General features: G+C 42.1%; 1 protein-coding gene and 1 long non-coding RNA gene across 2 annotated transcripts; one reads left to right on the forward strand and one right to left on the reverse strand.

Moving 5' to 3' along the window:
- Positions 1-7,048: 7,048 nt before the first annotated feature.
- Positions 7,049-10,683, reverse strand: ZNF703 (zinc finger protein 703). The gene is made up of 2 exons (XM_069986844.1): positions 10,399-10,683; positions 7,049-8,922 (listed from the first exon to the last, which is right to left on the reverse strand). The coding sequence occupies exons 1-2, from the start codon at positions 10,618-10,620 to the stop codon at positions 7,528-7,530; spliced, it is 1,617 nt and encodes a 538-aa protein (XP_069842945.1). The 5' UTR covers positions 10,621-10,683; the 3' UTR covers positions 7,049-7,527.
- Positions 10,684-10,832: 149 nt separating this feature from the next.
- On the forward strand, positions 10,833-15,040 carry LOC138772012 (uncharacterized). Its single transcript, XR_011359725.1, has 3 exons — positions 10,833-10,897; positions 12,296-12,535; positions 14,437-15,040. It is a non-coding gene; the product is annotated as an uncharacterized lncRNA (long non-coding RNA).
- The last annotated feature ends 2,531 nt before the right edge of the window (positions 15,041-17,571 follow it).

Raw genomic sequence — 17,571 nt, forward strand, 5'->3', positions numbered from 1 at the left:
CCAGGCTTGCAGCCGTAATATGGTAAATGACCCCATATTACACTTGTGTGGAATTGGCAATAATCAGATCGCAGCCTGCCATGTGTCCATGAATTCTGTATTATAGGCAGCAGTCTGTATTCTGCTGACTGATCTGCAAAGTAAAATAGATTAATGGGAATAATTCTGCTCAAGTGGGTACCTAGAATTCAAAAGCAACCAATGCTACTGCTAGGTGTCCCATGATAAGGGTAAGGAGCAACTCAGGATAGCTGCTACTCTTTCTTATGGGTTGTGTGAGCTTGCACAGGTGTCCTATCTGTATAGACTTTTCTGCAGGAAAATCCACATGTTGTTTATAGAGATGAGTCCCTACATCTCTGGCATAGATCCAAAAATCACCAAGGTACACTAAGATGGACTGGTACGGAACTTCCCAGAAGATATTATTGACAAACTATTGAAAGGTTGCTGGGGCACTGCACAGACTAGGGCATCACTGGGTTATTGTAGTGTCCAGCCCAAGGTAAAGCAGCCTTCTACAGGTTTACCTCCCTGATCCAGCATTGATTGTAGGCTTCATGAAGAACTAAGAAGAAAAGATTAGCTACTTTAATATGACTGAATAATGAGGAGATCAGTCGGCCTATCCTACTCGGCCTATAATAGCTGATACAAGGCCTTTACAAGCCCCTCATTTCATGATAAAGAATCCATTTCCAAGATAAAGTTTCTCTAGATTCTCCTTAATATATGCTGACATCACCTCAGTCCCTGGCAAGAGTGGATATGCCCGACCCATGAGCGGAACCTGGCATGGAAGAAGTGGATTGGCACAAATATATGGACAATGCTGAAAAAGAGTTTCTGCTCTTTTCTTGGAAAAGACAATCGGAATCTCCTGATATTAAGATGTTAGACTGTAAGACATGTTTACAAACAGGTGGCAGGCCCGCAGGCCCTTGTGGTAGGGATAGTGATCCGAAAGAGGCCACCGGCCCAGTGGTTTCTGTAATGGCAGGTGATTCCTTTAGCTTCAGACACCATATTCTAGGTCCCCTAATCAGATGCAGCCCAGGCTTGTGTCTCCCGAAATCCCACACATGGCATAGCGGTCAAGAAGCTTGTGAAACCCAATAAGCAATTCCTTGTGGCACACAACCTTCCTCTCTGCAATGGCAGCAGCAGTGTGTCTGTCACTGGTTCCAGTTACTGTTATGGTCATGTACTAAAATGTGGATTTTCTAAACCACAGTCTGTTTGGTGCTGGCTAGACTGAGTTGGGGAGTACAAACAATCCCTTTTAGTTTTAACCTCAACCCCTACAAGAAAGTGTGGCCTAAGTGTGGATTTTGCTGCAGAACGGTCACAGTCTCCAGAATAGTCAGAATAGGTTGGAGACAGTGTCAAGGTGCACAATCATAAGTAGAACCACAGGTACCAGGCAGACAATTCAAAGGACAAGAAACCAGGCCTGGACTAATAATCTGACTAACCAGGCAGTAGAGATGAGCGAACCTGGAGCATGCTCGAGTCGATCCGAACTCGAACCTTCGGCATTTGATTAGCGGTGGCTGCTGAACTTGGATAAAGCTCTAAGGCTATGTGGAAATCATGGATATAGTCATTGGCTGTATCCATGTTTTCCAGACAACCTTAGAGCTTTATCTAAGTTCAGCAGCCCCAGCTAATCAAATACCGAACCCTCGGGTTCGGATCGACTCGAACCCGAACCTGGTTCGCTCATCTCTGCCAGGCAGATTTCCGGTGGGTCGGGGGAGCAGTTGGCTACCTGTGAAGTGTGAGACTCCACAGCACTCATGAATTAGCTGTTAAAACAGCTAATGTTTAGAACTCAGATGCAAATGCTGGTCCTATATTGAAATACTTTATCACTGGCAGCGGTTATATTGGATCCCTAGGCATCTTGCCCCACTTTTCCTAGCTTTCTTCCAGGACACATTCATTGCAAGCCATGATGTCCTTGCGCCACCAATGATGATTTTGAGAGCAGGGCCTGCCACAAAAGAGTTAATGATGGCATACACATGGAGGAGGTGAGATCAGTGTGTATGTTTTTTCATGTGACACCATCTTTGACTGGGTGGGTAACAGTAAGGAACCGTCTTTGGCTGAGAGTGGCACAATGAGGCACCAACTTGCGCTCAGGGACACTCTATTGCACCCTTATGGGCTAGTGGACACCGGTTGCTGTCATGCAGAAAACAGTGTGACACTATAAAGGGATGGGGGGTCTCTATGTGACATTGTCTTAGTGTGAGGGCGCTGTGTGGAACAAGCATGGTATGGAGACACCATAAGGTTTTGGGTTCACTATGGTGCACATTCTGGTTTGGGGAGTACAATAGTACGAAGGTCTGCATTCGAACTGGCTTCAAACTGGACTGTGTGCGGCCCTACCCTTTTTTAGACGCCCTTTATATCACACTATGATGCTTTGTGGCACTATGTGGATTATTATTATATGCAGGCCTACAGTGTGTGCAGCAGACTATATAGTCACTGTATAGCTGGGATCACACCTAGTGTGCTTAGCTACAGCCAGGAGTGGGTCTAAAACATAGAAACAAGTGCAACTCTTTTCAATATAGTTTTATTTTTCTGTGTCACTTCCACTATTGGTTTTGGCTAATTATACTGAGCAAAATACTAGCAGTGATTGTAGCCCCCGGTGGTATTATCGGTTATATTGACAGATATAGTAGTAGCGTGTGTGAACCTGGCCCTGACCACATAGGTGTTTCTGTGTCACATGTGGATTACTTATTGGAGAAGTGATGAGTGTGGGGTGGGGCACTATTGTATGTGGGATAGTGGGGTTTGTGCCAGTCTGTCCCTGCTGATTACATCAGAATAGTTCCCCTTTAAACAGGCTGTCAGAAGTGGGCCCAGAACATCATGATGACCCCATTAGGACAATCCCCTGTTCTAAAGGTGACCCTGATCAACGGACAGATTTACTACAACTCAAAGCCGCTGCGATGATTCCCGCGCTTAACAAGGCCTCCGGTGTGACACTGAAGAATGTTTGTCAATTATATAATGCTGTCAGTAAATGTTATAAAACTGTCAGTAATAAATTATCCCTACATATTACTATTACTATAAGTGAAGCAGCCCTCCTCCTCCTCTCCATACTGGTCGACCTTCTACACTCCTATATATTCCAGAAACCCATATTACTTCTATATATAAAAAAAAAAAAAGAAAAACTGAACACTTCCAGTACTTATCAGCTGCTGTATGCCCTGTAGGGAGTGGTGTATTTTTTCCACTCTGACACAGTGCTCTCTGCTGCCACCTCTGTCCATGTCAGGAACTGTCCAGAGTAGGAGAGGTTTGCAGTGGAGATTTGCTGATGCTCAAGGACAGTACTTGACATGGACAGAGGTGGCAGCAGGGAGCACCCTTTGAGACTGGAAATAACTATATTACATCCTGAAGGGCAAATGATAAGTACCGGAAGGTACTTTATAAATAGTAATTTATAAACCTGTATGACTTTTTGACACCAAATGATGTTATTTTCTCTCCATTGTACCCCTTTAACCATAGTTTAATGAAACTTTATGCAACATCCTCTGTCATGTTTCAGTTTTTAGCATTTTTAGGATCTTTGCTTGCTGTCAGTAAAAGAGAACTTTGCTTTTACAGGCCTGAAAACAGAGTGTACAGACCTAAAGATATAATAGATGTAGACTGGCAAAGCAGGCAACTAGTATAATATAGGGGCTCCCATACAGGACCACCCTGTCCCCTGACATTAATAATAATAATTATATTTATTTGTATACCGCCAACAGATTCCGCAGCCCCATTGCAAAGAGCAGCTGTATTGGCACATCCAACTATATTCCTGTTAAATTCTCAGGACAACAGGAAATTGTACTCACCCTTTATCCTGGTATCATATTACTTGAATCACCAAAAGAACTGATAATTCTGCAGTAATAATGATATTATACCTGGGAAACAATTCCCTAATCTATTCACAGCATTAAACAACCTACCCCAGTTTAGAAAACCTATTTTCAGATAAACTAATAGGGAATTCTCAGTAGGATCCTCATCTACTTGCCAGTGATAGAGAGCATCTCTAGCTCTATATTACATATATTGATATATATGGGCACTGTGTAATGCTTAGTATGCCCAGTAGGGGAGCTGTAGGTAAACTTACTCCTAGGTAAGGGTTTACAGCTGATCGCTGTGATTCTAGTAGCGGGACGGTTTGTGTTCAGTTTATTAACTAAAAGGAAGCGGTCAAACACAACAAGGAGAATCCCTTTAAGTTCTCCTTATTAAGCTGTAGCCAGTAATAGCTATACATTTCTGCAGGCTACGCTGTCCATAGCATCCAGCTATTTCTAATGAATTATCCCTGTCTCCCGTAATGAGGGTCTCTCTGTTGAGAGGTTCATTTTGGATACCGAGTCAAAGGTCACTGGTTATCTGAGAGAGAGAATAGACAAGTGGAATCATCTTAGGTTTCAAGTACTGAAAATGGGATAGGGGTCGGCATATGGCAGGAATCAATGTGCTATGGGCAGTGGAGGCCTTCTTAGAGGGAATTCGCTTCATGGCTACTTCTTCTTTGCCTATAGATGTTTTTAATACTGAAGTTCATTTCCATTGATTTTAATAGGAAATGCAATACCAGACAAAGCCTGGAGACAAGAGTGGCGCTGTTTCTTTGTGAAAACCATACTTTTCTTTCTCTAATTCTGAATACCCCTTTAACCATGTGCATAGCGGCTAACAATGCTTAGTGTGAACCCAGTCTTATAGATTTTTATTATATTCTCTTTTGCTATTTCAAGCTTATTACAGTCTGAAAATGGCTGACCTGCCTCTGCCAAAAAGTTTCCTCATCTCTGCTTCCTTTAATTCATTTATTTGAGTTATTACTCAAGTCCAATTGCTGATAGAAGATATATATATATATATATATATATATATATATATACACCATTCTGCCCTTCCAGGATATAATTATAATGGGGCAAGCCCATACTCGTCAGCACATGAACAGATGTAGCAGAGCTGGGTTTGTCATCACCCTCTTTATACATCCTTTAATAACAAAATGACAGTGAGCAGCGCCAAATAATCATCTTGGCTCTGCTACATCTGTAGATTATTAAAACTTGACAAAATGAGGAGCGTGTCTGAGTCATTATTAAAAGACATGTCGTGTTAATGGCTCATTAGAAGCAACAGAAGGTGTGAAACCCGACTATAAACTAGTGATAAACTGTAACGTCTCAGCATTTCCATCTACAGATATCATTAAATGTGAGGAAAAAAAACGTCATGGTGAAAGTGATCCATATTAATGGAGGAACCTGCGTACAGTTAGACAGAATATAGCTTGATGTCTGAGCTGAAAGTGATGCGGCATCTAATATATATATATATATATATATATATATATATATATATATATATACTCCAAACTGACTACACAGCTCTATCCGTATAGACACAAAAACCACGGCTGGTGCAAATTCTGGAAAAATAACGCCACAATTTCCAATTGTACTATTTGCGCCAGGAATCTGATTGTCTTTATTATTTGTATTTCATTCTCATATCTATAGTAATTTAGGATCACATATTAAAAATTATTATCACTTGTCTGAACTCATAGTGGAGTATAGCAATATATCGGCGCTGAATTAGTCACGTCACGGTATCTTTTATGTACTTTAATCCTGAAATGACAAACTCAGCTCTGCTTCATCTGCTGCCTTATTAGTAAAACCAGACCAGTTATTTGAATTCACAAAAATAAAATATTTATAGAGATAATATATACTCCAACTCTATAGCTATACTTATCTATTGCATACATAAAACGCACGTACATGTATATTAGATCTCTCGGCTCCATGTAATTTTTGATAAGCGGCGTTTACGACAGTGGCGTCATCTTCTTTCGCCACAATAAAGTCCCACACCCTACAATTATTGTTCAGTCTAGATGGCTGCATAAAATCTCTGAAAAACCGCATTGACTTTCGATAAGTGTAATCTATAGGCACACACCAATAATAAAGCCCTCTCTATGCTCCATAGAAATACAGATAAAGCACAATACATTCACATTTATGCAAACATCAGCTGCTATAAAAGCCTACAGCGGGCAAGGTTAGGCGAACGTGTCCCGGCGCGTAGCAAAAATATTCATGGAGAAAAAGGGGACATCTCAATCACTGGGATTACCTATTGGGATGTCTATTAAATGGCATCAATGTGAATGTGTCCAATAGATTATGTGTCATTGTAGTGGAATAGGGAAATCCTTCATTTATAGCGTCTTATAATCTACAGTAGCCACAGACCTATAAATTAGAAAAATTCTGACTACTTTATATTAAGTTTAAAAACAACCAAAATTATATATATATATATATATATATATATATATATATATATATAGAGTTAGTCAGATTTTTTTTTTATAGCAATCCATAGCCATAGTCATAATCCATCATATTCGCCTAAATAATTTATGGTATTTTATATAAGCCCCTAATTCAAGTAGATATATTTAGCAGTGTAGCAGAGCGGAGTTTGTCATTTGGCACCACTCACTGTAATTATGCTATTTGCGGTTTTACCCTAGATGACAAATTCAGCTCTGCTATACCTGTACAAGCCCCTCCTGGGTAATTCAGCCCTGCTACATCTGTTCAAGCCTCTTTGTTGTTTTCCTAATCAATGTGTGACTATACGGTATCCTATATGAAGTTTGTGCAGTGCCTACCTAAAACCAGCAGATGGCGCCAGAGGTCCAATTTTACAAACGACTAGAGTTATTAAAACCATAAACAATCTCTAAATATTTTAATAGCAAAAAAAATGTTTATTGTAATCAATACATTCCAGATATTGTACTATTGAACGCTTTGGCATTGAGGTTTCTTTCATGTTATGTTATGCAAGTTACCCATGTGAAAAATATTTCAGAAAGCATGGAGGGGAATAAAAATAAAAACAAAAAAAACAAAAACAAATGTCATTTAAAAAAACACAGCGCTTAGAATTAAGTTTTTTCATTTATTAAACAAAATAAGATTTGCCAATTCTGGATAGCAACCAACGCAGTTTTTTTTTTTTCCGACTCTCTCCTCCCACCCGCTCCCACCATGCCAAGAACACATTACAAAAAAAAAAATACACTTCTTTAGAGCTGTACAAAATTATAAGGAGGTGAAGATTTTTTTTAAAACCCCCTTTATGAAAAAATAAAATAAAATAAAAAAAGGGGGGGGGGATAATGAAGGAGCAGGTTAAGCGATGAGTATCATGCAAAACAGAAAGAAAAGAGGTCAAATAAAATAAAAATAAAAACAGGAAAAAAAGGCCAAATGGAAGACAACATGATAATGCAAAAGAACTGTTTGGGGGCACAGAATGTTTGCATACCATTGGATTGTTGTTGTAAATAATGCACTTAATATTCCCAGCTTGAAGCTAACATACAGTAAATAAATATACAGTCTATGGGTTGGCGAGTTCTATTTACTGGTATCCTAGCGCTGAAGCTGACGTTAACCTCTGTCCATATAGAGCGTATGGGGAGTAGTAAGATCCTGCTGGTAATGAGGGCACAGGGAGGCCACTGGGGGTTGTTAGGTGGCTCTTTCCGTACGGATGGTACCTATTTAGTCCCAAAGTGTGTGGACTCCTTAAAGACAGAGACCCCGGCAATGTGGTAGGACTTCCAGGCCCTGTGGGTGGAAGGTGTAGGTGGCAGGAAGCAGCAGAACCCAAACCAGATGTAGGGTAACCAGCCAAAAGTTTGTCAGCCCCAGGCAAGGCTGTGTGTGTCCGTAAGTGGGCAAGAAGTTCTTCTGACGTGGCAAATCTTTTGTCACAAGGTCCACTGGCAGACACCCAGTTGCATATATGGGGGACTGGGTCATTTGGGAGCATAAAGCCATATGTGTAGATAGGGTGACCGGGCAGGGAAGGGGTGACGCTGGAAGACAACGTGGTGTGCACCGAATGGAGATGACTGGGGTAAACTAAGGGATATCCAGACTTGAGGGCTGAAGGATCGTGCACACAGGTAGAGCAGCTGCTGGAGCCCAGATGGGAGGCGTTGTGGTAGCTCAAGCAATACGGGTCCCTGCATAATCCTTGCATGAAAGAAGGAGGAGAGGCGCCAGTCAGAGGACTGGAGCTGGGTGGTTTCCCTGGCAAACCTAAGGTCCCAGGGAGCTGATTTCCAACCAGGCTTGTTTTGGTGTGATCCAGCCCAGGGACAAACTGGGATGGGTATCCAGCATAGGCACCCACGATGGATCCATGATATCCGATGCCAGAGGGTGGAAGAGGGAAGACCGAGTGTCCGGGTTTGTAGGGAGAAACGGGCGCCACATGACCCGATCCAAGGGACGGCGGCTCGGATTTGCTGCTAGGGGTAACATCTCCACTTTGGCTGGACTCTGCACTGGAGTTGCTAGTACTGGCTCTGGCAAGACTCGTGTTGGCTTGGGACACGTCTGAGCTGATTTTGATGGCTTCCGGTTCTTTTTTGTCTTGGCTTTCATTATTTTTAGAGTCACAATGCTGTCCGGGAGAGCTCACCCTTGAAGATGGGGACGGAGCGTGAGGTGGAAAAGGTTGGCAAGAACCACTGGGCACCCTAAATCCAGCCTTATCCGAATTGCCACCATTCAAAGAGCTGCTGCTTTCCTTCCTGCCCTCTCCTCCCTTCGAGTAGGGCTTGAAGCTTGACTTGTCCTCCAGGGGAGACTCACCGAGCTTGAGCGAGGACGAACGGCTGCTGTCTTTCTCGCTTATGCCGCTGGAAGTCACCGAATTTAGTTTAGAGGACGGAGGGGGATCCGGTTTTCCGATCTGAGAACAAGTCTGAGCCAGGAGAGCGAGTGGACTTTTCTTGGCGTCCAACTACAAAAAAAAGAAAAGAAAATTAAGACGTATTAGAAACTGTAATCAATTCCACGGATGATTGCTAGCTCTTCTGTACAATAGATCATACTCCGAGCTCAATATCTACACCCATAGCCGTTCCTACAACATTACTCTTACAAATTCTAACCCTTCCGTAAATGAATTGAGATTTGGGATGACCAAATCGGAGAACAGCCTGAGAAAATATAAACCACATTGATTAAACCTCTCCGATTTTTTTTTTTTCCATTGCTCCTATTCAACAGAACCCGGCTATTATTTCCAGGCCATAAATCTCCTGAAACTTTATCATTAGGGACTGCCAAGGAATGATTAATGACAGGGGCCCGTGAACTGACTAGGAGGGAGAAGGAGGGGGCGAGAGGGGGGGGGCGGTGGTGCTATGGGGTGCGGGAGGGGGGAGAGAGAGTAAGACAAACCCATAAAGATCAAAAATATAATTTAATTAGAAAGTGGGTGGAAATAAAATATCACAGGAAAACTCAGGAAACCATTAAAAATATGAAAGCCATTAACAATTGATGCAAACGGCAACGTTGTCACCGGCAATGAACCCATATGCATTATTAAAATAATAAATAAGCTTTGCTGATCGGGGGAGCTACGGGGGAATAAAAAAAAAAAAAAAAAAAGATTTTTTTCCCTTTCTCCGGCTATGAAATCTCATCCAATGCAGCAGATGGGGAGACAGCGAGCGCTATAGAACAAGAGACATTATTGATCTTTTTACTCCGTTACAAGCTCCTAACATCAAATGACATAAAGCGGAGCGGTAAATCACGCCGGCGCAGGGGAGATGGCACAAGAGAATGAGAGGGAGCAAGAAGGAACCCATAGACGTCCCATATAAGAAACAATCACATAGAAGCCAGAGCTTTACCTCCCCTCAGCCTGACACTGACACCGTTCTCTCCGATACTTTTACGTTTAGGGGAATAGGGTGAAAAAACATTTGACGTTTGTAAAGATTTTTGAGGATGATCAGTGAATCGTCCTAAACACGGTGAATGGACTCTCTAATCTGGTATCTTAAGCCGCCTCTTGTACAGGGGTAACATTACAAAGTCACATCATACAAAGAATGCAAACAGAGCACTCCTTGTAATGAAAGGCTGTGTCTAGCATAAATCAAACATTGCTGGGTGTGTAGGACGCAGATCACAATAGAGACCTCACCAGCGCTCTGCTACCACCACCACCACCATAACCACCACCATAACCACCACCATAACCACCACCATCACCATCAGCCAGCCACCAGTATGGGGGGCAGCCAGCACCCCCACATTGCCTGCACTCACATACACAGCTACAACTTGCAAATCCCAGCAGGAATGAGGGAGCTATAAGGATGTGACCCAGACATGATAGCCAAGGAGGCACCACCATAAGCCTCCTGCCTGGCACCTTCTCAGCACAGTCCACAGGGCTCCACCTGGCAGCTCTCCTTACCTCTATGGGGCTGACAGGGGTGGAGGAGAGAGGCTGCAAGTACTCCGGGTGCAGTAAGTGTCCTGTATGTGCAGTCAGCATTTTGAGCACCCTGATGGGCAGTCTGTTCGCCTGGCGCAGAGGGTGGCTGGGTGCTAGGGCTGCCAATGGTGCGGCTGCTGTAGGAGAGATGCTCTGCTGCTGCTCTGTCTCAGTGTTAGATCCAAGGGGAGAACAGTTCATTTGGAGGAGGGATGTCCAGGGCGCAGAGATTCCCCTTGTGCTCCCTTCCCTCCAGCTGGCTGCAAGGCTCTGCCTGCTAAACCCAGCCCAGAGCTCTCAACACCACTTCAAAGGCTTGGACGGGGACGGCCAATCAGCGCCGGGGGGCGGGCGCGGGGGGCGGGGCCTGCACTTCAAGGGGAAGACGGGATGGCCTTAACCCTCTCGCCCCCGCGGCAGCACGAGGACGCTCTCGTGTGAACTTGTTGGAGGCGGAAACGCAAATATACTGATGCGGGTACTGGGTATATAGCTGTATATAGTGTAATAATGTATACATATATATACACACACACACAAACGCAGATATACTGATGCGGGTACTGGGCATATAGCTGTATATAGTGTAACAATGTATATATATATATATATATATATATATATATATATATATATATATATACACACACACGGAAACGCATATATACTGATGCGGGTACTGGGCATATAGCTGTATATAGTGTAATAATGTATACATATATATACACACACACAGAAACGCATATATACTGATGCGGGTACTGGGCATATAGCTGTATATAGTGTAACAATGTATATATATATATATATATATATATATACACACGGAAACGCATAGATACTGATGCGGGTACTAGGCATATACTGTATATAGTGTAACAATGTATACACACATATATATATATATATATACACATGTATGCACACACACACGGAAACGCATAGATACTGATGCGGGTACTGGGCATATAGCTGTATCTATATATAATGTACATGTAACAACAGCTATACATTGTATATACACACAGAAACGCATGAATACTGGGTACTGGGCATATATGATATATCTGTATATAATGCACATGTAACAACGGCTGTACACTGTTTACATACACACACAGGGAAACACATATATACTAATGCGGGTACTGGTCATATAGCTGTATATACTTATATAATGCACATGTAACAACAGCTATACACTGTATATACACACATAATGACCTCTATACATGAGTGTATACATATATACTGTACACACACACACACACACACACACGTACAAGAACATATACAGTATATATGTTACATACACATACTATACACATGAACATACGCACACAGATATATAAACTGTATATATATATATCACCTACATTCATATGTATATACATATATACATTTATGAATACAAACAAGCACAAACTTAAAGGAGAACATAACAGCACACACTTACCTCCCCGGCTCCAGCACTGGGGTCTGCTAACATCCGCTCCAATCGCTGTCTGGCTGAGCGGGCCTGACACGTCACGTCCCAGGTCCCAACCCAGACCTAGAAACGTCCGGGACCTGGAGCGGAGGACAGCGGACCCCAGTGCCGGAGCTGGGGAGGTAAGTGCATGTTGTCATATATACCCATCTCCTCCCCGGACTTCTCCTCTAAATAGCTAAAGAGACACACAAATATTGTTTATATATATATATATATATATATATATATATATATATATATATATACACACACACACATATATACATTGATCCAATGTTTTTCCATCCATTCGTTTAGTTGTCCATAGACGTCAATTGGTCATGTTGGACTTTTATTGATTTTTTTATGTTGCCATCTCTATAAATAGGCTTCCTTTATCTACAGCACAGATCCAGTTTTCTGCCCTGACCAAAGCTGAGCGGCCTGGCATCACCCAGCACCCAGGGCAAGTTGCACCACCAGCCCAGCTATAAAGCCCCACGCCTAGTTCTGCTCCGGGCTGAGCGGCGCCTCATCTGGCAGCCGCTCTCATCCCCATTTGGCCGAGCTGGAGGGATATTTGCCACTAGAACTGATACTAAATATTTCTGGTTCAGTTTGAATGACAGATTTGCCACATAGCAGGTATGATAGATGGTGGTAGTGCATACGTGTTCATCCTCCTACCCCATGCATTGCAGCGGGCTGCAGTATATATGCGGCTGTACACATAAATCCTCATCATTATTCTATGACTGCGAGGCATGCGTTATGACACTGAGCATTGCCAGTGATTTAGTGCTGTGCTCACATTCTTGCACAGGCTGATCCGGACATTGTATCATCTTTTTCTCTTTGTATTTTTGGCTCCGATCAGACATTCTCACGGGCTTGATATTTAAACCAGACATAGGCAACGTGGCTCTCCACAACAGCTGCGATCCTACAGGTACCACATGGCGTATCAGCTGGCAGCGCATGCTGTGACTTGTAGTGCCACAAACACAAAAGCGGCGGCGCGCTCGTATAAACTCGTTTTCTACACTCGTCTCACGGTTTGCGGCACAATGAAACTGATAATCATCCCTTGTTGCGAAAAAAAAAACAAAAAACAAAACAATACGATTAAGTAAAATCCTGTAAAGTTCTCATCAATTTTTTTTAAATTTATTTTAGTGTTCTTTTATAATATAGGTTATTTTGGAATTTAAACCGGGATCATTGTAAGGGATGACGTTGTACAGCACTGCAGAATATGTTGGTGCTATATATTATATTTTCATTTTAATATATATACATATATTATATATTAATATATATATATATATATATATATATATATATATATATATATATATAATTTCCATGAACTCTCCTCTGCAGGTAGGACATACAATGTATACTTGAGGATCATCTGTAGGAGGAAAGCAAATGTGGCCTGAGACCACTAGGAGGCGCTGCTAATGTTTATCTAAACTGAAGGTGCAGTGCCACTATGGAGTTTACTCAGGAAGGCTGTTTGGGTCACATCTTGATGAGCTCATAGCAAGATAAAAAGTAATAAGCATCATTGTTTGAATTATTTAAAGGTCTTCTGGCAGAGCAGGGGTCAGATTCCTTATCAGTAATTACATGTGATAAATGACTGCCGCAGCCGCTTATCTCAGGAGGAGCATGTTGTTTTCTCCTCTCATAATTCATCTTATAAAGGTTGGTGGAGTACCACACTGTCTTTTTGAAGGTCCCACAATATGTCTTTGCCGCAGGGCTTATGATACCGGGCATTTCAGGGAGATGGGGGGAAAAAAGGTCGATATGTGTATATACACGGATCAGCCATAACATTAAAACCACTGGGGGGTGACGGGAATTTAATGGAAAATTGCATGACTATGACACCCGTCAAGGGGTGGAATAAATTAGATGGCAAAGTGAAGATTCAGTTCTAGATTCTGTTGCATAAAGCTAGCCGTACACATGAGATAAATGACTACATGAGTATGGTGACCCCTGACTGTATGGTACATTACAGTATACTGCATATGGGACTGTCCTGTCAGAGCACCATGCTGTAAAGTTACTGGTATTCTAAGCCAAAGTTACCCACAGACCACCCCACCACGCTGTCTTGTAAATGATTGGGCAAAGCGCTCTTTTACTGCTCTGCCCAATCATATGGAGGGCTGCGCGGCTGCACAGTTCTCTCCCCTCCCCTGTACATAGCCATGATCAGTGCACAGAAGAAATCCTGAAGAGAAGCCACTGAACCCCTAGTATCAACCCTTCCAGTAACCTACACTACTTATATTAACCCCTTCACTGCCCTAGACCACCAGGGATTCTGACATTATCCCTTTTACTGCACTAGATTTCCATTGATACAGCCATTAGTACTTTTACTGCCCTAGACCATCAGGAACATAGACAGCAACCTTTAGTGTTACATCTGGCCGTGTTTATTACTATTTGCCTAGATGTTATATGACCCTGTGTATGCGGCTGCTTTATCATTGGGGTGTTGTATGCTGATGTGTGTTCATTTACAGCTTTGCCCGTGGTGAAGCATGTGGACAGCTGGGTGCTTGTGGATCACCTACCAGAGGAAGAGAATACACGATAGCGTGATGCCCACTCTATATGACAACACTATTTCCTAATGGAGGTGAGCACTTTTAGTAGGATAACGTCCCAGCCACCCGGCAAAGATTGTTCAATAATGGACTGAGGAACAAGACAAAGAGTTCCAGGTCATCTGACCGATGTGCAGGAGAACAAGGCTGCCCTCACAACTTACAGGACTTAAGACTCTATTACACTAAACGATTATCGGCCTTACTTGGCCGATTACCGTCCGCCCCAGACGATAATTGGTTTGTGTATTGAACAAGTTGAAAGGTCATGATTTGTGCAGCAACGGTCTTCTGCATGTCTCTCGGTGGCAGGAAATCGCCACTGGCTTCAATGGGCCACCCGAACAATCCAAGGATTGTTTGGGCTGTCCCTCCCTCTCTGCTTGCTGTCTGTGCATGTAAAAATACGGGCAGCAAGGGGAAAGCATTTATTCAACATTGTGCCATGTAATAGAGCCTCTAAATGATATGAACGTCTTGATGCCAAAGTTCTTGTGGAGTCCATGGGACTAGACCAATCTAGAAGTATGTCTCTGTATATTGAGAAATAACTCAATAAAATTTGTAGCATTTGGACCGGAAAGGACAAATCAAGGACTTTATTGTATACGGGGGGAGGGAACGCTCTTTAACTCTTTGCCGTTGACCCAGGTCCGCTGCACATTGCGAGCTCGTAAATATCGCTGTCAGTTTATATTTCCAATATGGATTGGACTTTTTGGTTTATTGCGCTTCATTTATAAACAATTCCTTTTATTGTTACATGTCAAGACAAAGCAGCGCGGAGTGTTAAATCCCAGCGCATTTGTTAGCAAAGGACATAATTCACAGGAATTTTAGCCAGGAGCTGCTGTAACAGCAACCGTGCTAATAATATACAGGTTGTAAATTCTCAGTGAGAGCTGGCTCAGTCCTATGACATGTATACATTAATTGTATACAGCACGTCCATTGCTGCGTAAACACTGCAGGCATGCTGATTTAAGGCCCAGATCTGGACACACTTAGGAAACAGAAAGACAGCTGCACACCCGCGCTCTCCAAAATCCGCCGCTCCGAACACCTTTTACTGGGAGACAGTTTGATGAAGTCATTACATTAATCTCCGCCGCTGTACGGGAAAATCAACTTGATTTTTTGAAGAGAGTTGAATTTTAAAAAATTATAAAAAAAAAAAAAGGATCCAGAACAAAAAGTCAATGGCGGGAGGTGAAAGCGATTGCTTTCTGAAATAGCCGCCTAAAAGAATAGCCGCTTTGTGAGAAAATTAGGCATGGTATTTAATGTAGGATGTAAAGAGAGAGCGCAAAATCTTTAGTTCACTAAGAAAAAGATACTACTGTGTGTTACAAGATGAATTACAGTCGTGTATAGGCTTGACGTCATAACGTCAGCGGTGGGATCTGGGATGGTCTTCAGCCTCACAATGGACAGTCTCTGTCTCTTCAGGCCTTGGAGGATGCATTGTGGTCATCAAAGCCACACTTTCTAAGAAATTACACTTTACAGATTCAAGGAAAGAAGTTACCAGTGACCATATTGTTTTCGTCATAGGAACAGTTTAAGGCTGGGTTCACACTACGTATATTTCAGGCTGTATTTGGTCCTCAAGTAAGGTCCTCATAGCAACCAAAACCAGGAGTGGATTGAAAACACAGAAAGGCTCTGTTCACACAATGTTGAAATTGAGTGGATGGCCGTCATATAACGGTAAATAACGGCCATTATTTCAATATAACAGCTGTTGTTTTAAAATAACAGCAAATATTTGCCATTAAATGACGGCCATCCACTCAATTACAACATTATGTGAACATAGCCTTTCTGTGTTTTCAATCCACTCCTTTTTTTGGTTGCTATACAGCCTCACAAATACAGCCTCAAATATACATAGTGTGAACCCAGCTTAGGGCTGCGTTCACACTACGTATATTTCAGTTAGTATTGCAACCAAAACCAGGAGTGGATTAAAAACACAGAAAGGATCTGTTCACACAATGTTGAAATTGAGTGGATGGCCGCCATATAACAGTAAATAACGGCCATTATTTCAATGTAACAGCTCTTCTAAAATAACAGCAAATATTTGCCATTAAATGGCGGCCATCCACTCAATTTCAACATTGTGTGAACAGAGCCTTTCTGTGTTTTTAATCCACTCCTGGTTTTGGTTGCAATACTGACTGAAATATACTGACTGAAATATACATAGTGTGAACCCAGTCCAACAGTGTATATCAGCTGCTGTATGTCCTGCAGGAAGTGGTGGGTTCTTTCCAGTCTGACACAGTGCTCTCTGCTGCCACCTCTGTCCGTGTCAGGAACTGTCCAGAGCAGTAGCAAATCCCCATAGAAAATCTGTACTGCTTATTTTCTTATCTGTTTTCTGAATAAGCTATAATTACATATACCATGATATCACATACAGACTCAATACATCCTCATGCATATTTTGATAGACATGCTATCTTATACATGTTACGTTATTGTTAACTTTACCTTAGCTATATTTCCATTTGTGAAAACTGTTTTGTCTGTTGTACTTTCGATGTACTCTTGTTATACTTTTGTTTGCCAAACATTTTTATTGACAAAAATTCAATAAAATATATTGAAACAGAAAATCTGTACTGCTGTGAAGAGATTCTTACATGGACAGAGGTGACAGCAAAGAGCGCTGTGTTAGGCTGGAATAAATCCACCACTTCCTGCAGGACATACAGCAGCTGATAAGTACTAAGAGTAATTTACAAATCTCTGCAACTTTCTGACACCAGTTGATTTAAAAATAATATATTTTTTTCTTTTTATTGATTCTACGTTTAGAACCCTATATCTCAGCTCCTATAACTCTAAAAGATTGATATTAACTCCAATCATACCCAAATTTCCATCTTGGACCCAAGTTATGAGCAGCAACTCACTGCTATAGAAATGATTGAATCAACTGAATCAGTTAGCAGACTTTAAAGAAGAACTCCAGGCAGGGGTGATATTTTAGGCCATCTCAGCTAGTCAGTGGCCGTAGCTGGGTCCTGCCTCGGCCAGTGA

Source organism: Dendropsophus ebraccatus, chromosome 1 (genome assembly GCF_027789765.1).
Source record: "Dendropsophus ebraccatus isolate aDenEbr1 chromosome 1, aDenEbr1.pat, whole genome shotgun sequence".
NCBI lineage: Eukaryota > Metazoa > Chordata > Amphibia > Anura > Hylidae > Dendropsophus > Dendropsophus ebraccatus.